The following is a 21,088-nucleotide window of genomic DNA, read 5'->3' as shown; positions in this document are numbered from 1 at the left end:
CCATCATTGTTGTTTGGCGGGCCTGGGCTGGGGATTCGAACCCACCACCTTAGGTGTATGTGGCTGGCGCCTTAGCTGCTTGAGCCACAGGCGCCGAGCCCCCAATAATTCTTTAATGACATAAAAGTTTAGTGACTGTCCACATTCCCCTTATTGCCTTATTTTTTGTTAAAGTTTATTAGTTTGTCTACAGTAGTAATTAGGTATGGTAACTAGGGAGTTAAATTTCTGACACCCAGGCTTTCCCAGAGTAAGGCAATGTAATTGGTGACTCCCATGCAGCTAGGACTGCAGGTCACTACTGTAGAAGGCCAAGCAGCGACATTTTGTGGACTTCACTTCCACTTGTTCTCTCTCCATCTATCTGTGCATCTGTTGGCTACAACCCTTTTCTAACCCACGTAAGAAATTAAGAGTAGCGCTGAGATCTAGGCATTGGGCAAGAGCCTCTTTGGGAGCTACACTGATCTCTAGACTCCCCACCAGGATTGCACAGCAGGGTATAGTAGGTGCCAGTATCCTTTTGAGTGCTTTTTTTTTAAATTGAGACAAGCATCTTTGTTGCCCAGGCTAGAGTGCAGTGGCATGATCATAGCAATGTTAGCTCACAGCAACCCCAAACTCCTGGGCTCAAGCCATCCTCCTGCCTCAGCCTCCTGAGTAGCTGGGACTATAGGTGTGTGCCCTATTACCTGGCTCATTTTTAAATTTTTAGTAGAGATGGGGGTCTCAACTCTTGCTCAGGCTGGTCTCCAACTCCTGAGCTCAAACAGTCCCCCCCTCCCAGACTGCTTTGATTACAGGCATGAGCCACAATGTCTGGCCCCTTTGGATGCTTCATCTTCACTAAGGGAGGCCTTGGAGGAGCTCTGATAAAGTGGATTTAACCTATGAATAGCCAAAGAAGAACTGTCTGATGCACATCAGGACCAGTGTCAGTTTCTTTGAAACATAGAGATTGTCTGCTCAGCTACTGAATTTGGGCCAAAGTATTCTCTTCCTTTCACTAAAAACTGAATGAGCTCCTTTTGGACGCAATGCTGAGTAAGCAAGCTTCCTTTCTTCCTGTAGCAAGAGCCTTTAAAAGCTTGATGTCCTAGCATCAGGGCACTTCTCTGAGTGCCCAAGGATCACAGCCTCTGTGGGCCAAGATGCAGGGTGGCAGGAGCAGGAGAGCAGGGTACTACAGTGACTGGGGACCAAGTGTTCCTCATCAGTTCCCTGAATGAATTTCAGTGGAAAAGGCCACTGCATTGGACCATGTTACGGAGCCCACACTTGTCCTTTGCATTAGTCCTCCCCAGGGCTCTGAGCACAGCCCTCACTCTGCTGGACACTTGGTGGTGTGTGTGAGAGAGAGATGGGCTTCCTTGGCCAAATGCCAGGAAGATAGGGGGCTGATAACTTGTCTGTTCCTACTACCTTAAAGGTTACTTTTTCAGTAGCAAGGTAGGCAGGCCATCAGTATTCTTTTTAGGTTGAGTCAGCTAATTGTGGGATATGTTTGCCTAAGTTCTGTCCCCAAACTTACCCAAAACCCCTCAGATGGTTGGTTTTAAGGAAGAAGCACAACAAAATCCCCAAAACACAGCTTGTCTGCATTACATGTTCTCCTCAACACAGGAAGGAAGGAGGGTAGGTGCCTGACCAGCCCTGACTCTTCTATGCTGGTATCACTACCTGCAGACAGTGAGCGCCATCTGGGTTGTTGGTTGGAGCTACTGCCAGGCATGTGTGCATTTGAAGTAGCCCACATTACCCCTGCCAGCACCCCTTTCGGTTGTAATATCTGTTCTCGAAGGCTAAAAGGAAGGCTGAAAAGCTAGGCCACAATGGACTTGGGGCAGCCCTCAGCAGTGACCTTCCTTCTTTTTCTTAATTAATTTTTTAAATTTTGCTTTCATTTTCTTTTTTTTTCCTATGGAGACACAGTCTCACTTTGTGACCCTCAGTAGAGTACATGGAATCATAGCTCACAGCAACCTCCACCAACCCCTGGGTCCTTGGGTTTAAGTGATTCTCTAGCCTTAGCCTCCCAAGTAGCTGGGATTACAGGTGCCTGCCAGAACGCCTGGCAATTATTTGGTAGAGACGGGTCTCACTCTGGCTCATGCTGGTCTCGAACCTCTGAGCTCAGGGCAATTCACCTGCCTCGGCCTCCTAGGTCTTTTCTTAATTTAGCTGATGCTGTTTTGCTGCCTCCTTTTCCTGACTCCAGGCCCTTTAGGGGATGCTTACGTGCCCAGGGTAGCTGAGATGCTGGTGTTAGTATTCTTTTTTTATTTTTAGAATGTATTTTATTTATTTATTTTTTTAATTGAATGGTAACTATGTACATTAATGCACTTCTGGGGTACAATGTGGTGTTTTCACACACAATCCGAAACACTTCCATCAAGGTGTTAGCGTTCTTCACCTGAATCCTCTCCTGGGCCATTGGCTAGCTTTGTTTCCTTGCCCCAGTTCCTCTTCCAGCAGTTGGGGTGTGCACACCCAGAGTCCACACAGGGTTCCCCCAGGCTGTGGTAGGCCTGGAGAGTCAGCAGGTGGCGCTGGGACACCAGCTTCCTGCTTGCCCAGGGCAGAGGAGAGAGCTATGTGTGCACAGCATGTCCCTGCAGGGATATGGTGAGGGCTGAGTGACCCAGCTTACCTGGTTCACCTGCAGGGAGGGTGGGGTGGCCGCTCCATAGAACCTTTTGGTTGGGACCAGCTTCTTTCCCACCTCTTGTTCAAACCAAAACTTCCTCCCTCTCTTCACTCAGGGAAAGACAGGGTTGATGAAAAGCATGAGTAAGCCATCTTTTCTCTCTGCTTGGCATAACTGACCATGTTTCTCTAGAGTCCGTAGAGCCTGTTTCTCTTGCTTTCTCTGGCTTACTCAGCCTTCTATGAAAGCATGACACCCTGCTCCATGTCCAAGAACATTCTACCAAAAAGCCGTATCAGATTCAGTTATTTAGTGCTGACATTTGTCTGCCAAGGACACACATCTGTGCTCTATTAAGTTTTGCTCACTGGCTTTTCCCTCGTTTATTAGATCTGTTTAACTGGCCATTTTGTCAGGGACAACCCTCTATCTAGCTAGGACATTCTTTTGGCTCTTAGGTTCTCACCTGTTGTTCATAAGTGAATAGCCAAGAATGAGGAGCAGACAAAAGGTCTAGTTAGTGTGCTTGGGGGTGGAATGGGGGTGGTGGGCTCATTGAGAGGACTGTGGTTTGGAGTGGGATCTGGCTGTGTGGCCTGGTGTGAGAGAGAACAGGAAAACCTAGAATTCTGGCAAATGCTTGTGAACCCATTGAGAAGGGTCTAGCTAGGCCAGGCGTGGTGGCTCACGCTGCTCTGGAAGGCTGAGGCATGAGGATTGCTTGAGCTCGGGAGTTGAGTTTGAGGTTGCTGTAAGCCATGACATCACAGCACTCTACCCAGGGTGATAGACAAGTGAGCAGATGATCAAGGCACAGAGAACAGAAAGGAAACAAAGTCACATGCAGGTGACTTTTTGAGACTCAAAAAAAGAAGGAGAGAAAAGGCCCTGGCCTGTGTTGCCGTGGCCTTGAAAGAGTAGGCTGAGAACACAGAGGCCAGAGCTCTCGGGTCTGCCTTCATCTTGTGGTGATGAATCGTTTTCCCCATGTGCCTTCTCAGCTGTCGCTGCAGCTATAAGCCTGGCTTGCTCATTAAGATGGGTCTTAAGATGGCACCTCCCTGCTGCCATCTTCCATATTCTCTGTTGCTAACTCCTCTTACTGGCATACTCTATGTCCACCTATGCAGCCATTGGTCCCAGGCCCCCAAGTGGACACAGGTGCAAGCTGGATCTAGGGTAATTCCACCCAGGCCTGACCTGTAGCCTCCCAGTTGGTCCCCTCAACTATTAGGGAGTGCTGCTTCTCTTGGGAGTAGGACTAAGTCATCTAGAAGGCCCCTTTTCAATGTGCCTGGTATGGGTATCTGGAAATGAAGGTGTAGTGCCCAGCCTCAGGGCACTACCAGCTGAGTGGGGCAGATGAGTAAACAGGTGATACGGGCACAGGGAACAGAGGGGCAAAGGGCTACTGTGGGAGGCTCCATAGGGGAATTCCCTTGGGGGTAGGGAGGTGAAAGTCAAGCTGGGTAGAAAGGACATTCAGACTTGGAGAAGTGCTGTGCAGAATCTGGCATGTGTTCCAAGAATGATGGGGGTTGGTGTTACTAGAGCAGAGGACCATGTATTTAGTGAGGAGGAAGAACTAGCTTATACAGGGCCTGTGTGCTGGCATTAGATGGGTTGAGTGGAGTGATAATGGTCAGCTTTGGCCTGCTCTGCGGGTGGGTGGGAAAGCCATGTGGCTGTAGAGAGGGAGTTGGCACTGGCAGTGGGGGTACTAGTGGGAAGTCTAGTTGGCATTGATGTGCGTAGCACTAACTGGGGCTGGGAGGCCATAATGAGGGGGTCCAAGGTGGCTTGCCTACCTGCCATCACAGCAGAGGGTATAGGGAATGGTCAGGTCAGGCAGCCTAAGGGACAAGTTGAGTTTGGATATGTCTCAGGACATCCAGGAGCTGACATTTAGTAGGTGGCTGGGAGTAAGTCTGGGCTGCAGCTGAAGCCCTTTCAGGGATGAGGTTGCCAGGAGGCAAGTATGGGGGCCAGCTGAGGAGTGCAGACCTCAGGGAACAAAATGACCAGGCAGTGATAGGAGCTGTTACAGTTGCAGAGGAGGCACCGTAAGGGTGACCTGTCAGCAGCCAGAGTGGCATGAGGACTCTTGAGTGGTTGCTGGGTTGAGTAGTTAGGAGATCACTGGTGTCCCTGCTGGTGGCTTGGCCAAGGCAGGCCTTGACCAGAGTAGATTGAGGAATGGATGAGAGGGAGGAGACAACAGTCTTGAGTGTAGTGATTTCAGGATGAGGTGATTGAGGGGTGAGGTTCTTTGGGGGTGGGGCAGCAGGTGGATTGGGGGAGAATTATCTGTCTTAGGTTGCGTTGGCACAGCTCCAGCAAGGGGAAGACAGTACCTGGAAGCTGTGAGAGAGAACTCTTGGGGCTGGGATGTACTTTTGGGGGAGTTTGCAAGTCCGGTGAGAAGGCACTGTGGGAGTGGGCAAGAGGAACTGGGCCCAGGACCCAGCTGAGGGGAGATCCTGATTGTTCGCAGGCCATTGACTGACGGCCTGGGCTGGGGCTGTGCACCCTGGCCCACCTCGGAAACTCTGCCTCTCTCTCTCTCTCTTTTTTTTTTTTTTTGAGACAGAGCCTCAAGCTGTCCCTCTGGGTAGAGTGCTATGGCATCACAGCTCACAGCAACCTCCAACTCTTGGGCTCAAGTGAGTCTCCTGCCTCAGTCTCCCAAGTAGCTGGGACTACAGGTGCCTGCGACAACGCCTGGCTATTTTTTGGTTGCAGCCATCGTTGTTTGGCAGGCCTAGGCTGGATTCGAACTCGCCACCTTAGGTGTATGTGGCTAGCGCTTTAGCCACTTGAGCCGCAGGTGCCGAGCCGAAATTCTGCCTCTTAATAGCCAGGGAAGGCGTGGGACTGCACTGAGTGGAGCTGGGCCACTGCTATGCTGCCATTGCCATTATTGCCACTGCCACCAGTGAGGTGTTGGTGGTATTAGCCATATCCCTGGGCCTGGTCTCCGTGCACAGTCAGGGTGACAGCCCTCGGCACTCATGTCTGATCTGGTGTTGGGGAGCATAAGGTAACCCTTGACCTTGCCACCTTGTCTTCACTGGGTCCCCACAGTATCCACAGGCCCCATCTCTACCACCAGGTGGCATGTGTGCCCCCACCCATTTCCAGCTGAGAGGAGTGGGCCTCTTCCACATGCTGAGCACTGCAGGAGCCAAGAGCTCTGTGCTGGAGGCTGGGGCTTAGTCAGACTTGCCTTCCTTACTAGGCCTCCCAGTGACTCCGGCCCATGCTGACATGTCAGGTACATTGCTTTTCTCTTGTCTTTTGGGGGTGCTCAGGAGCTCCCTTCACTTTCAGGGCTCCAGCCCAGTGGGGGGCAGGCTGGTGGGCAGCTGGGGGCTGAGGCAGGGAAACCTGAGCCTTCGACCACGAGGTCCTGGGCCGCTAATTTTAGAGAGCACATGTCACTGGAAACTCTCCTCTCCTGCCAGGAGTCAACAGCCTGGCTTTCCTGGTGTCACCAGGGGCCCTTGAGAGCTTCTGTGAGGAACCACAGTGGTATCTCCCACCCCTGGTGCTGCAGCCCTAGAGAGCTTGGGCCAGGAAGGTGGCAACCTGGTTGCTCTCCACTCCCCTGGCTCTTCTGGGCTGGAGAGGAGCAGAGGCTGTGGAAGTTTGGCAGGGAGAGAGGGAGTAGGCTGGAGCAGGCCTTGGCCGCTTCCGTACTTCTGAGCCAACACTCTGTTGTTGAAGTGTCGCGGACTAATCAGATTGGTTCCTTCCCCGAGGATCCAGTACGCGCTTTGCCTTACTCTGAACGTCATGGTGGGACTGGGTCCTTTTCTGAGGTGTGTGGAGAAAGTACCCCTTAAACTGTTCTGACTGTTTGAAAGAGTCCTTTTCTCCTCCCTCCCTGCCAGCTGACAACTCAGGGCAAGGGTGGACCTAGTGAAATGAAGCTGCCATTTCCTCTGCTTTAGGCCCAGCATCTGCCACCACTGCTACCTGTTTGCCTCTCTCTTCTGGCTGCTTCAGACAAGCACTGTATGCCTATATCGTCATTCTTCATTTTCTGTACCCACCAATCCAAGAAGACCTCAATTGGGGTGCTGTTACTTAACAGCTGTGTCCTGGCAGCTACCTGTGTGTTGGGCTTGGGAGGGGACTGGGTAGAGGACACTCATTTCTGTCTTATGTCAGGGCCTGAGAGCTGTTGGCTGCGTGGTTCCAATCTCAGACTTTGGAGTGAGACAGGAGGTAGAATTCCATCCATGTCCATTTCTGGCTTTTGACCTTGGACAAGTTGCCTTGGTGTCTTACTCTGTGAAAGGGGAACAGTGATACATAGTAGCTGCCTGGTCAGGTATACATGAGGATTTGGCCTGGCATGTGGGAAGTACTTGGGATTATGAGCCTCTATTGTTACTTTATCAAGGCAAGCCTGGCCTCGCAGGGAAGAGGATGCCGTGGCTTGTCTGGCACGTCCAGGACCTGACCTGGAAAGTTCTGGAGTTCTGGGACCTTGTACTCTATGTAGGCCCTACCCTGGTATCCCCAGGCTCTTGCTTCCAGCCCCTCCCTGAAACATCCCAAAGCTAAGGGTGGCCATTCAGAGTCGCAGAGGGTGGCTCCCAGGCTCTACCTTTCCCCATGTGTTGCTGGAGCCAGGTTGGTAGTCTCTTGCTTGGCCGCCCTGGCAAGAGGACAGGTCCAGGCTGGAGACAGACATGGGGTGGGGAGCAACCAGGAGAAGTTTCACCAGCAGCTGTTTTGCTCTTTTCTCACTTCTTCCTTCTTTTTGGCAACAATTGTAGCCTGCTTAGACGCCTGGTGACACTCATCTCCCAGCAAGCCACACTGCTGGCCTCCAATGAAGCCTTTAAGAAGCAAGCAGAGAGTGCCAGTGAGGCAGCCAAGAAGTACATGGAGGAGAATGACCAGCTAAAGAAAGTGAGCCCTACTTTCCTGACCCCACCATGGCATGCCCTGGGGTCATACCATGGCAGCCATATTCTTTAGGGGCCCCAGTGGTCATTGTAACATATTAGGCTCGGTGGAGGCACAAAGGGGAAGTCCTTGGTATGGGGAGGTGTGCCCACTGGAGGTGTTTATGTGGAAGGATCCAGAGCAACAATGACACCCTCCTCTAGCTCTTAAGGACGTGGAAAAGAAGGGGGTGTTATTGCTGCTCTCTTGAACATCCACTGCTTCCAGTCAGACTTTTCCCTGAACAAAATGACTCCTAGGTGAGCTCTAGGCCCTTGTGCTCCAGAAGATTGCTCCTGGCCATAGCCCTTCAGGAACCCACCGTCTAGTGCATCTCTCAGTGCTGGGGAAGAGGCAGGGACAGGGTTGGCCAGTCCTGGAAGGCCTGACAGGAGGTAAGGTGTGAGCCAGGCTCAGGAGGAAGCAGCTGGGTTTGGAGTCAGAGGTGAGAGAGAGGCAGGGGCTACCAGGCTGCAGGAATGTGGAAGGAATAGGAGTCACTGGATGGCCTGGTAAACTCTGTGGGACTGCTTTGCCTTGCTGCTGAGGAAGGAGCAGGGCCAGGGGCCAGGGCGGGCCAGGGCAGGCCAGGCATATGCCTGGGAGCTCAGCAGGTGGCCTCATTGGCCCTCCCCTTGCCCTCAGGGGGCAGCCACACCCTGGCCTTTGCCTGGTTGCTGGGAGCAAGCAGTGGCTCAGTTCCATGCTGGCATTTCTGAAGGGGCAGGTGCCCAGGGCAGCTTGAGGAACTATAGCTCACTGGGGTGGGGGTGGGGGACAGAGTGGCTTCTCTCTCTCTCCCTCCTTAGTAACCATGGTCCTTGGCACTTTTCCTAGGGAGCTGGTGTTGACCGAGGCAAGTTGGATGTCAGGGACATGGAGGTGAAGCTGGAGGAGGAGAACAAGAACCTCAAGGCTGACCTGAAGAAGCTAAAGGATGAGCTGGCTAGCACTAAGCAAAGTGAGAGTGGTCCCTGTGTGCACCTCCAGCCTTGGGAGTTGGAACCTCTACTGCCTGCGGCTGCCTGTCTTGTGCCAGAAAATTAGCAACAAACCTCCCTCACAAGCTCAAGGACTAGGTGGAAACAGAGAGCACCTTATGCCTCTGAGCCCCAGTGCGGCCATGTGGGGCTAAGTGGTTTGAGCAGGGCCCAGGAGGAACCCCAGCTGCAGCGGGGCCAGGCCTTTAGCTACCCAGTGTGCAACAGTGTACACTGGGGCTCTCCTGCTGAGAGTGGCCTTGGAGCTGAGAGTAAGGAGTTTTCGGAGTGGCGTTCAGGAAGGGAGTGGATGGGAATTCATGGTAGTTTTGTTTTGGAAATCTAAACCAACTCTGAATTGGCCTGCTAGTGCAGACTTAAGTCTGGAGTGTTCTTACCCAGCACCATGGGCTTTGGCTGCCACTCTTCAGCAAGCTGTCACTAGGGTTCTTGCTTTGAGGCTGGGATTTTGTTTCCAGCCTCCCTGAAGGTCACTCCTAAGAACTACTGGGGTTCTCCCCCATTAAAGAGAACAAGGCTGGCTTGGTGCCTGTAGCACAGTGGTTACAGTGCTAGCCACATACGCCGAGGGTGGCAGGTTCGAACCTGGCCCAGGTCAACTAAACAACAATGACAACTGTAACAACAACAACAACAGAAAAATAGTCAGGTTATGTGGCGGCGCCTGTAGTCCCAGCTACTTGGGAGGCTGAGGCAAGAGAATCGCTTAAACCCAAGAGTTTGAGATTGCTGTGAACTGTGATGCCAGTGCATACTACCAAGGGCAACATAGTGAGACTGTTTCCAAAAAAAAAAAAAGACCAAGGCTGGCCCAGCCCACTGGCTCACGCCTGTAATCCTAGCCCTCTGGGAGGCCAACAAGGGAGGATCACTTGAAGTCAGGAGTTTAAAACCAGTATGAGGAAGAGTGAGACCCCCATCTTTACCAAAAATAGAAAAATTAGCTGAGTTTTCTACTGTTGGGCGCCTGTAGTCTGAGCTACTCAGGAGGGGGGAGGCTGAGGCAGGATAATCACTGGAGCTTAGGAGTTTGAGGTTTCAGTGAGCTGGGATGACACCACTGCATTCCCCCCCCCCCCCCAAAAAAAAGGGAAAAAGTCAAACAAACAAACAAAGAGACCAAGGAGGTTCTCTGTATTTTGGTTAGCTCTTCCCCCGGCTGTGGGGGGCTGCAAAGGCAGAGCCGCATTTAGAGCAGTGGTTTCTTGCGCAGCCTCATCTGAGACAGATTCAGGGACAGTTCTGGTATCTCAAGCAAGTAGGTTTTTTACCCTAATTCCGGACTTTTAAAGGTCCATTTTCTTTAACATTTGCATTATTTCCAGAATTAGAGAGAGCTGAAAATGAGGCTATGGCAATGCGGAAGCAGTCTCAGGGCCTCACCAAGGAGTATGATCGCCTGTTGGAGGAGCATGCGAAGCTGCAGGTCAGCCCTCGTGGCCTGCTGTGGGTTGTGGGGAGGAGAGGTGGTGGGTTGTGGGGGAAGCTGTGGGTGTGGGCATCCCCTGTGTGTAGGGAGAGAGACCTGGGGGCCTATTGACTGTGCTCTCCCCTGCTTTGCTTTGCCACCTCCTGGCCTAGAGGAGAGCCTATTGAGCAGAACCCTTCACAGAACTCTTCATGTGGGTAGGAGAGGTGTGGCCTAGCAGTGGATGGCAGGCAGTTGCCAAGATGGCCATGAACAGTGCCCAGCCTCAGTCCATACTTTGGGGCCCCATTAAGTACAGATAACATGTATGGGTGGCGTCTGTAGCTTAGTGAGTAGGGCACTAGCCCCATACATCAAGGGTGGCAGGTTTGAAAAACTACAAACTGCAACAAAAAAATAGCCAGGCATTGTGGTGGGCGCCTGTAGTCCCAGCTACTTGGGAGGCTGAGGCAAGAGAATCGCTTAAGCCCAGGAGTTGGAGGTTGCTGTGAACTGTGATGCCATGACACTCTACCAAGGGCGAGAAAGTGAAATTCTGTCCCTTAAAAACAAACAAAAAAAATAGACATGCAGGGGAAACCCTAGGACCAGGTGCTGGTCTTTTCTTCTAGAGGGCTGTGCCATGGGCTAGGGGTTGACATGGACAAAGATCCCCAGGCAAGTGAGAACAAGCATCAAAGGCCACCTTACTCACCTACCCAGCCTGGTGTGAGTCCTCAGACTAACTTGGGAATGCCAGGCTGCATCTGTCAGCTTGGGTGGTCTCGAAATTGAGCATGAGGTAAACCCCCCTCAGTTCAGACAACTTGCTTTGGTGCTTGGTGGCCCAAATTTGGTCACCACAGCAGGTGGGGAAGAAGGGTCATAGGGCTGGGCACGGTGGCTCATGCCTGTAATCCTAGCACTCAGGGAGGCTAAGGCCGATGGATAGCTTGAGCTCATGAGTTCGAGACACCCTGAGCAAAAGTGAGACCCCATCTCTACTAAAATAGAAAAAAAACTGAGGCAAGAGGATCACTTGAGCCCAAGAGTTGGAGGTTGCTATGAGCTATGATGTCATGGCACTCTACCTAGGGGCAATAGCTTGAGACTCTGTCTCAAAAAAAAAAAAAAAAAGGATCATAGGACAGGTTCACTAGGGAGGACTTGAGTTTGAGGGGACCTGTAGGTCACAGTGGGTGAGGGACTCAAGTGCGTCTTGCATGGGACTTGAATGCCCAGCTGTTCCCCCCCATAGGGCCCAGCTCCCAGGTAGGTCCTGGCTATCTTCATCTCGCTCCTCTGGATACCTGTCATGAGTGGAGAAGGGAGCTGAGCTGGGCCTCTGGGTCATGGTGCTAAAGGTTAAAGGAGAAGAGTGGGTCTTGCCCGCCTACTACTATGGGCTTTCTGTCCCTTTCCAGGCTGTGGTAGATGGCCCCACGGACAAGAAGGAGGAATGAGGGCTCCTTCCTCCCCTGCCTGCAGCAGCTTCCACCTGGCACTGCTTCCTGAGAGCCTGGCAGCTGGCCGCTCCCTGCGGTCCTTCAGTCCCTCCCTCTGCTCTCCCACTCCCTCCCATAGCTTCTAGCTTGTCATCTTGGCTCCTCTCCACTCTCCCCACACACCACGGAGACCTGACTGCCACGTGTTCAGCAAGTTCAGAATGAGTTTGCTGTTGTCCTGCCTAGCCCAGCCTAGCTTCCATTCCTAAGAGTATGGAAGGCAGGTAGAAGCTCTTGCAGCAGGGCATGCCCCCTATGGGGTGAGCCCCCTGTTTGTTTTGCTGTGTTGATGTTTTCTTTGGTCCTGCAGGAGGGTGGGTGAAGCAGGCAGAGTCCATTTTCTCTTGGGGGCAATAAAGGTTGTAATGATGTGCACATGGTGCTCCTGTGTAACTTGGATTGTGTGGGGAGGGTCTATCCTTCCTCCTAGAAGCTCCTGAGTGGCTAAGAAGGTGTGGGCAGGTGACCTTCCCAGGGTCCTTCAACTTCTTCCAACCCCTAATGGCCAGGTTCAGCAGCCCTTGAAGGCCCTGCCCTCTTTGCCTTTCCTGCTTCCTGGGCCAAGCCCTACTTTAGGGCCACTTAAGAAGTGTCTGTCCTATCTGTCTTCCTGGGGAGTGGCAGCTTAGGAGGATCAGTAAAACAGTGGGGCTTCCGGGTGGCAGACTCCCCTGCCTTCACTGAGTTCCTGTTCATCATATTTGGGACAGACAGAAATGTGGCTGAGTGCCACCAGTCACTCCCTGCCCCACCCCCTCCTGAAAGTTTACAGGATGACCTCTGACTAATGCCAGCTGGGAGAGGAGACTCGTCCTTGGCATTGACCTAGAGCTGGCCTGGTGCGGAGTTACGGAGTAGAGAGGGGCTGTGAATGGTTTGGGGACCCCCTATTGCCTCCAACCCCTGAGAATGTGCTAGGCAGGGTGCTGGGTGTGTGCTTGCCACTCCCCTCCCCTTGCTGGCTAGCTGTTGTCTCTTGAAGCTAGGGCTTCCCACTTGGCACTTGGGGCTCAGACCCCACATTGCTGCTATCTAGCCAGAGCATGAGGAAAATGGCTCCTGTCCCCAACACAGTACTGGTGTATTGTTCTCTGCCTGTCCCTGACAGCCCTATATCTTTTAGGGTCTCCACTATACCTGGTATCTGCACGAAGACTGGGAAGGAGGGATGGACTGGGAAGCAGGTTAGAGATGTCTTTTGGAATTGGGTGCTACCCCTGAAGATGTTGACACTTGGCAGGGTGGCTGTTGGCTAGCCATCCTTGAGTTGGAGTCTGGGCCCAAGCTGGTGATTGCTTTCCCTAGTGTCCCATTGCCCGCCCTTACGCTCAGAGTACAGTTGCCTCATAAATTCTGTCCCTTTCCAGATAGCCTGAGAGGTGGTATCTGGTGGCAGAAAGGGGCATACAGGTGATGCCTCTAGTTGCTAGGTCAAGGCTGAAGGCTAATCATACTTTTTTTTTTTAAAAAGACAGAGTCTCACTCTGTTGCCGTCTGTAGAGCACCGTGGCAACAGAGTAACCTCCAACTCCTGGGCTTAGGTGATTCTCTTGCCTCAGCCTCCCAAGTGGCTGGGACTACAGGCGCCTGCCACAGTGCCTGGCTATTTTTTGTTACAGTTTGGCCAGGGCGGGTTTGAACCCACCACCATCTGTATATGGGGCCAGCATGCTACTCACTGAGCTACAAGTGCCGCCCAGGCTGATCATACTTTTCCAGGAAGTATTCCTTAATTCCCTGAGGCCTCCCTGAGCTCGCTGTTCTCTGAGCTTCTAAAGGCTAAAGTCCAAATCATCGTGCTTATGGGTGCTTCCCTGCCAGCCCAGACAGCCTCTTCTGCCATTCTTCCCAGGCCCTGGGCCAGGCAGTGCAAAAAAAGCTACACAAGGCCAGCTTTTGGAATGCCCTGTCTAGTGGGGGACAGGACAGTGACAGGATGGGGGGGTGTCATAGGCTCATAGATGGAAAGCAAGGTCCATGCCTGGCTTGACTGGAGGGCTGCCTGCAGGAAATATGTTGGGAACACACCTGCTAGCTGCATTTTTCTCCAGTAGCTTTGGTATTCTGGGCTGTCCATACCCATGGCCATGCTAATTCATTTTCCTGCCCATCTTCTGCTAGACTGTAAGCAGCTTGAGGGCAGAGACTGCCAACTCCTAACCCCTTACACAGGTGCCATGTCCTAGTACTTTAGGGCCCAGTCCAAATGGCCTGCCTATGTGGAGTTCCTTCTTGTAATGTCAGTGTTCGTGTGTTTGGTGGCATAATGGTCGGTGGTTTGGGGAACGTTTAGCCCAATGGTGAGAACGGCAGAGGGTGGCTGTCATCTACACAGAGACCTGGTTGTGTTGGGGGTCTGGAGTTGGATCTCTGCAGCCAGGCTGTAGATTTGGAACCTGCCAACAGAGGGGAGCCCTGGGAACTGCAGGCCTGGTGGTAGCAGATGTTTATGGAGGGCAAAGGTGGAGCCAGGGTGAGACTTCACACCTGCTGTCCTTCCTCAGTTCCCTGTCTGGTCCATGTGTTTCTGAGTTCTTGGTGATAGTATTCCAAGTCAGAGCCCACCCCTGGCCCTAGAAGTTGAGGGGATGTTGCCAGCTAAGGAGTGGGTACTCTGAATGTTCTCAAATACTCCAGGAAAGGACGAGCTGAGCAGCTCAAACTGTCACTTTTCTGAGTGGCATCGCCCACCCCTCTGCCCAGGTTCGTCTTCAGAGTGAGTACCTGTTCCTTGACATCCCCCAACGTCTGCCCCAGCTGGTGACTGTGCTTCCTGCTCTGTCCTTGGGCAGTCCTTATGCCCATGGCATGCTCCTCCTAAATGGGTACATACTGTCATATACATGAGATTGTACTCCTCCAAGGACCAGTGTACTTACTATCTCTAGTTCCTCTTTTTATTGTGGTAAAATATAACACATCACATAAAATGTCCCACGTTAGCCATGTTCAAGTGCACAGCCTGGTGACATTCATCACATTCATGGTGTCGTGCAGCCATCTCCACTATCGATCCACTGTCTTTGTTCCTCTTCCCAAACCGAAGCTGTCCCACCAAACACCCAATTCCCACCCCTCCCCCATCCCTTGGCATCTGCCACTACACTGTCTGTCTCTATGGATTGGGCCGCTGTCATCTGTGGTCCCACACACGGGGTGGGGGGGGGAGACCTTACAGTGTTTGACCTTCTGTGACTGGTTCATGTCACTGAGCATGTTGTCCTCAAGGTCAGCCATGCTGAAGCACTATCAGCTTCTCCTTCCTCATTAAGGCTGAATCTCATCCCACTGCCTGGGGAGACCACATTTTGTTTGTCCATTCTTTCCTCCATGGACAAGCAGGCTGCTTCTATCCCTTCTTTCCTTTGCTTTTTTTTTTTTTTCTTAAGAGACAGGATCTTGCTTTGTGGCCGAGGCTAGAGTACAGTGGTGTGATCACAGCTCACTATAGCCTCCAACTTTTGGGTTGTGGTGATCCGCCTCAGCCTCCCAAGCAGCTGGGACTACAGGCACAGCCACCACATCTGGCTGCCCTTCTTTCTTAATTCTACTCTAGTCTTCTAGAGTAGACTACTACTCTAGCTTTTGCACCCTTCTACCCATGCCGCTCTTGTCCAGTGTCTGTTAACTCTGCCAGACCTAGCCAGCATCTAGTGTCCTTGCCCAGCAGCAGCACCTGACACAGCTGATCACTTCCCACTCCTTGACCCTTGGTGGATGTCCCCAGGCACTCAGGTTTCCTCTCAGCCCTTTGCCAGCTCCTCAAGGCTCAGAGCTCAAGCCCCTCTCTCGATGTCTCCTGGTGCCTTCCTGTGTGAACTCAGGCTTTCAGTGCTGTCTGTACGTGGTGAGAACTTGCAAAGTTCTGTCTGCAGGCCAGACCCTTCCAGAACTCCAGACTCCCTTGTCCACCTGCCTACTAGGTATCTCCACTTGGGTGATACTTCCTACACAACACATGCACAGCTACTCCTAATGTCCTCTCCTCATCCTCTTCCTGCCCAGGCTGCATCCTCCTCACTGTCTCTTTTGAGTCCTGCATCCTATTCACCCAGGACCTTTGTTGGCTCCACCTTCAAAATAAGTTTTTAGGCTTAGTATCCATAGCGCCCTATGGAGCAGAAGCAGTGGTTAGGGCGCTGGCCACATACGCTGGGGCTGGGGGGTTTGAACCCAGCCTGGGCCAGCTAAACAATGACAACTACAACAACAACAAAAAACAGCTGGGCGTTGTGGTGGGTGCCTATAGTCCCAGCTACTTGGGAGGCTGAGGTAAGAGAATGGCTTAAGCCCAAGAGTTTGAGGTTGCTATGAGCTGTGACACCATAGCACTCTACCGAGGGCGACAGTGTGACTCTGTCTCAAAAAGAAAAAAAAAATATGGGCAACACCTGTGGCTCAGTGAGTAGGATGCCGGCCCTGTATACCGAGGGTGGCAGGTTCAAATCCAGCCCTGGCCAAACTGCAACAAAAAAATAGCCGGGCATTATGGCAGGTGCCTGTAGTCCCAGCTACTTGGGAGGCTGAGGCAAAAGAATTGCGTAAGCCAAGGAGTTGGAGGTTGCTGTGAGCTGTGACGCCACTGCACTCCACCAAGGGCAATAAAGTGAGACTCTGTCTCTAAAAAATAGGTTTTTAATCTCAAGGCTTCAAATCACCTTCAGTGCTACCAGCCTGGCTCCAGGTAAAACCACCTTGTCTCTGAGTCATTGTGGCCTCCTCCCCCAGATCTGCCTTGGCCCTGGCCTACCCATTCACCTCCTTCATGTCTTGGAAGGTCACCTGTTCAGTGATACAGTTTTGGGACAACCTTTTGATGACTTGAGTACCTACAACACCACATCCAACCCTGCTCAATTTGCTCCTGTTATCCTTTTTCCCCAAGTGTGCCAGCTCCCAGAGGACTAGGCTTTGTGTCTGCTTGCCTAGCTCCCCTCTTAGTTCCTGGACCTGGCAGAGGCCCTCAGAACAGATGCTGGCTGCTTGCAGCAGCTGGAGCTGGGGGAAGGCCCCCCCTATACCTCCTGCACCCACTGCCCCCTCCCAGAGAAGCAGAGGCAGCAGCAGGAGCCACCTTTGGAAAATGACATGTTTTTATTGCTATGTTTGCAGTGGCTTTTTAGCACAGTAAGAATGTCCCTGCAATCCCACTGCCCTCACCCAGCCTTACCCCCCCAGCCTATGCCCTGGTGTGGGGGAGCTGTTTTGGGGCCACTCAGCTCTCTCAGGACTGGACCTGACATAGACATAGGTGGGTGAAAGCTGCTACAGGGAAAGTGCATCAGCCTTATAAGCTTGGAGGTGGGAGCCAGGCCTGGGTTCTCTCCCTGGGTTGTGCCCATCTACCATCGCTGCAATCATGCCCAGCCCAGGCAGCAGGGTGTGGGTAAGCCTGAGTGTTCCAGGGGAGTGGCCCCAGATCCCCAGGACAGAATTGGCAGACTCTCACCGCACAGATAATGGGCAAAGGGCATGGGGACCCCTGAGGCCCCCACCTGACTCTGGGGCAGGGACCACACACGTACATCCACACTACAGACTTTCACACTTGAGGCTTTTGTTTCACCTATGAAAATTAAATCTACAAATTCCCACTCCTTGGCTAGGTGCGGAGGGTGAGGGGGTGAGAGGGATGGTGCTGAGGACAGGGGTGTTCGGCCTTTTTTCTCTTTTTAGAAATATACAAGGAGAAGTCTCAGTCTCCTCAGGTTTTTATAAAATGTGCAAAATACAAGCCTCCTTTGCCAGAGGCACTGATTACGTCCAGTACTCACCTTTGCTAACAGAGACCTATGTACACTCTTCATACTCACTCACATGTGCACACATACCCAAGCTTACACAGTTGACATTGGTGGCAATTGGCACAGGAACCAGAAGGTTCCATTGCTGGCTGGCTCGCTAAGCTTCTAGAATAGGGATTGGGAGAGGGGTCTAGCCCAGCTGAAGTATTCACCTCAGTTCTGCTGCTTCCCTTCGTCCCCACTTATAACCTTCCTGCCTCATTTCCCGAGGTACCGCTGCTGCTTCTAGGGTGAGGGGCCACCCAAGGGAGTGTTTCAGAGCAGAGCCTGGAGAAGCAGCAGGGTGGCATGGCAAGGGTAGGAGATGGGTTATGGCCTTGGGGGCAGGGCGGTAGAGGGCCTAGGACCAACTTGGCTAGGGCTGGCGGGGAGAGGCATCTATTTTTGGTGGATTGTGATATTTCTGGTGTTTTATTAAAAATGGAAAAAGTTATTTTAGTTAGCACTCTCGGTGCTTCCTCCCCTCCTCCCCCAGGCAGACCCCGAAAGTGTCAGGGAAAGGCCAGCCCCCGGGGGGGGGGGCAGGGAGCTAAAGCAGGGCTGCTATGGCTACCAGAGGGTGAGCTGGTGATGTGAGCCAGGCTGCCTGTCACATGACACTCTCCACTACGACGACCTTGCTGCTCTCGGACACGGGGGTCAGGGTGGTCAGGCCCCTGACATCCACATCCTGAGCTCTGTACTCCAAGTGGTGGAGGCCCCAGACAGGCTGAGTCAGGTGCTGCCAGCGCTGTGGGACAGGAGGACACATTGAATCCCCTGGGTCACTTGCTTGTCACCATGGCAACTTCCTCTGCTTCTCCAGTTCCCACCACCTGCCACCAAGTTGAGGCCACTCCTCCCAGGGTGCCTTCCAGGCTCTGCTGCCCACACTAGGCAGTAGGGCTGTATGGATGCTTGCACAGAGGGAAGGGCAGGTGGGGCTGGGCCCTGCTCCTCCTGCCACACCCCAGTCCAAGCTGGCCAGAGGCTCTGGCATGGTAGCACAACCTACAGAGCCAGGGCTAGGACAGGGGCCTTACCTCAGCAATGGTGCCCTTGGCCTTGAGGAGGCAGCCCAGGAGGTGGAGGGGCACACACAGCATGGAGGAGAGTGCAAAGGCCCAGCCCATGGCCTCGCCCCACCATGGGTACACATAGGTGTTGTTGTAGACCAGCGGCTCATAGTACACGACATTGAAGATGAAGATGCCCTGTACACAAGGACACCAACAGTTGGCAGGGCCTCTGCATGGCTTGCTCTGCCCCACTTGCCCAGTCCTTACCATGCAGACCAGCGGGGTGAAGAAGGACCAGCACCATTTCATCCAGGGGCATGGCCGGTGCCCAATCATGCAGGCGATGTCATCCATGAATCGGTCAGCTCCTGGGGCAGAGTGAGGCAGGAGGGCCAGCATTGGAGCGCCCCTGCCCCTGCTCCACCCACACCCTCAGCCATGCAATTGAGCCCAGACCTACCGTACACCCAGGCTACCACCACACACTCCCAAAAGGCCTGCCAGAGCAGGGTGGTGCCGCTGGCGGAGTAGTAGTCAAATAGCTGGAAGACGTACATCCCACCCTGGGGGACAGAGCCAGGTCAGGGAGGATGGTGGATAGTAGCCAGAGGCCAAAGGCTGCCAGACCCCACCTCCACTCACATCGGTCACCATGGAGAGGTCGATGACAAAGCAGAGGGTGCAGCAGAGGGCCACGGAGATCTCCCTTTGGAAACGGAAGTAGTAGGAGGCCGGGAGCAGGTCGAGGAGGCCAGTGATGAAGCCCTCCACACCTACAAACTGTGGCCGAGGCAGCTCAGGCCAGGCCCTCTTCCCTTGTTGCCCACCAACCTCCCCATACCTGGCCCTGGCTCCCTGTTCTAGAAGCCCCTCTGCAAACCTGGCTGTCAAGACCGAGCAGCAACAACATGAAGAAGAATAGGGCAGCCCAGAGTGGGGCCACAGGCATCAGCGTGACAGCCCGGGGATAGGCGATGAAGGCCAGGCCAGGCCCTGTGGGAGAAAGGTGCAGGCTCTAGACCAGGGGTTCTCAACCTTTGGGTTCCCACCCACAGGAACTGTATTAAAGGGCTGCGGCATCAGGAAGGTTGAGAACTACTACTCTAGACCAGGTGTCGTCAAACTATGGCCCGTGGGCCACATGCAGCCCACCTAGGACATTTATCCAGCCCACTGGGTGTTTTTGCCGCTGCTGCCTGTCCTGCTTAGTAGCCGACTCATCCTAGGGTCCGCAGTCTGGCCCTCCAACGGTCTGAGGGACAGTGAACTGGCCCCCTGTTTAAAAAGTTTGAGGCCCCGTGAGACCCTGGTGGACTGTGCGCTCACCTGTGTGCAGCCTGAGCCCTGCCCACCACGATCATGCTCACATCTACTCATATGGACACCCTGTGGCTAAGAGCTGTAGCCTGGCCTTTCAGTTTGCAGGCAGGTATGGCTGGGCCCACGCAAACCCATGCATATCCTGTGCTAGGGCCTGGGCAAGTGGGATGTGTGACTCAGACTGCTCCTCAGGCTCTAGCACCAACTGTGGTTACAGGTCCCCCCCACCCCTAGCATGATGCAGCAAGGTCTGGGAGGAGGTCTTCCTTTGCCCTCTGCAACACTCTGACCAATATGAAGACATATCTTAAGGCCCCTGGGGATGGATGGAGAGCAGCTGCTGCTCAGCCAGGCCTGCCTGGGGCCTAGGGTGATGTGATAAGCTTAGTTTCAACTGTCTCTCACTTTTCAGAATTCCCATTTGCATGTATGGGGGTGCTGTAGGTCAGGACCGCTGCTGCCACTTTGAGGGCAGGGCTTAGGATGGGGCCCATACCTGATTCTGCCACCTTGGAGATGTGCACGCCCTGCTCTGTGGCCATGAAGCCCAAGATAGAGAAGACCACGAAGCCAGCGAAGAAGCTGGTCCCGCTGTTGATAAGAGCAAGGATGATGGCGTCCCTGGGGTGCAGGGGACATAGGTTAGGCTGCCTGCTGTCCTCCCATGGCCAGGCAGGGACTGGGGTAGAACAGGCAGGGCCAGGGCAGGTCTGGGCAGGGCTGGGGTGGGTCTGGGGCACCTACTTGTAGCAGTTGTTGTTGAAACGATTGTAGCTGCCCAGGGCTGTGAGGGCCCCCAGGCCAATGGCATAAGAAAAGAAAATCTGGGTCCCAGCATCTATCCATACCTGGAGGAGAAGGGCCAGGCTGCAGGCATGAAGGGCCCTCCCAGTTTATCTCCTCTTTGCCCTCCTGTCACATAGCCACTGCCTCCTCACCTGAGGGGATCCCAGCTTCGACCAGTCAGGCTTGAGATAGTAGATGATGCCGTCCAAGGCCCCGGGTAGCAGCACCCCACGCACCAGCAGCACCACCAGGACCACGTAGGGGAATGTAGCAGTGAAGTACACGATCTGAGGGGTCAGACTGTTTAGGGCTGGTCCTAGCCGCTAGCCCTCATTCTACTACCCCTCACAGCCATCTGTGCTATCCCTAAAGGAAGCTAGGGCAGAGCCAGCACAGGCCAGCTGCACAGAGTGCAGAGAGGCAGGTCCATGGCTGGGAAGGGTCAGGGTCCCTAGGTGCCTTTGCTGTTTTGCAGGGGTAGTGTGAGCCCCTGGGTGCTCTCTTCTGAGTGTCAGTGTCCAGGTAGCTTCTGCAGTGTGTCCACATGGGGACAGGAAGACATGGGGGTGGGTGTAGGGACTGGGGGTACATGAGTTTTTTTTTTTTTTTGAGACAGAGCCTCAAGCTGTCCCCCTGGGCAGAGTGCCATGGCATCAC

General features: G+C 53.4%; 2 protein-coding genes across 4 annotated transcripts in view; one reads left to right on the top strand and one right to left on the bottom strand.

Moving 5' to 3' along the window:
• The window catches only part of BCAP31 (B cell receptor associated protein 31), a 32,002-nt gene extending 20,097 nt beyond the window's left edge, over positions 1 to 11,905 (top strand). For 2 of the 3 annotated variants that reach the window (XM_012813202.2, XM_023508476.1), the window contains exons 5-8: positions 7,438 to 7,573; positions 8,447 to 8,570; positions 9,936 to 10,036; positions 11,443 to 11,618. In XM_012813202.2, coding sequence (XP_012668656.1) covers positions 7,438 to 7,573; positions 8,447 to 8,570; positions 9,936 to 10,036; positions 11,443 to 11,481 — 400 coding nt within the window. In that variant the 3' untranslated portion in view covers positions 11,482 to 11,618. Of the gene's footprint in view, positions 1 to 7,437; positions 7,574 to 8,446; positions 8,571 to 9,935; positions 10,037 to 11,442 lie in introns of all 3 variants that reach the window. The other variant, XM_003802535.3, reaches the window with a different exon arrangement.
• A 4,693-nt stretch (positions 11,906 to 16,598) lies between these two features.
• The window catches only part of SLC6A8 (solute carrier family 6 member 8), a 9,703-nt gene continuing 5,213 nt past the window's right edge, over positions 16,599 to 21,088 (bottom strand). Inside the window, exons 5-13 of the mRNA XM_003802533.3 lie at positions 20,584 to 20,718; positions 20,390 to 20,493; positions 20,142 to 20,266; positions 19,206 to 19,318; positions 18,968 to 19,105; positions 18,786 to 18,888; positions 18,593 to 18,693; positions 18,350 to 18,520; positions 16,599 to 18,057 (exon numbers count right to left, since the gene is read on the bottom strand). Of these exons, the coding sequence (XP_003802581.1) occupies positions 17,917 to 18,057; positions 18,350 to 18,520; positions 18,593 to 18,693; positions 18,786 to 18,888; positions 18,968 to 19,105; positions 19,206 to 19,318; positions 20,142 to 20,266; positions 20,390 to 20,493; positions 20,584 to 20,718 (1,131 nt within the window). The 3' untranslated portion in view covers positions 16,599 to 17,916. The remainder of the gene's footprint in view (positions 18,058 to 18,349; positions 18,521 to 18,592; positions 18,694 to 18,785; positions 18,889 to 18,967; positions 19,106 to 19,205; positions 19,319 to 20,141; positions 20,267 to 20,389; positions 20,494 to 20,583; positions 20,719 to 21,088) is intronic.

This window comes from Otolemur garnettii, unplaced genomic scaffold, assembly GCF_000181295.1.
Source record: "Otolemur garnettii isolate 467f Iridium unplaced genomic scaffold, OtoGar3 scaffold00249, whole genome shotgun sequence".
Taxonomy (NCBI): Eukaryota; Metazoa; Chordata; class Mammalia; order Primates; family Galagidae; genus Otolemur; species Otolemur garnettii.
Note: the sequence above shows the minus strand (reverse complement) of the source record. Positions and strands in the feature narration are given on the sequence as shown.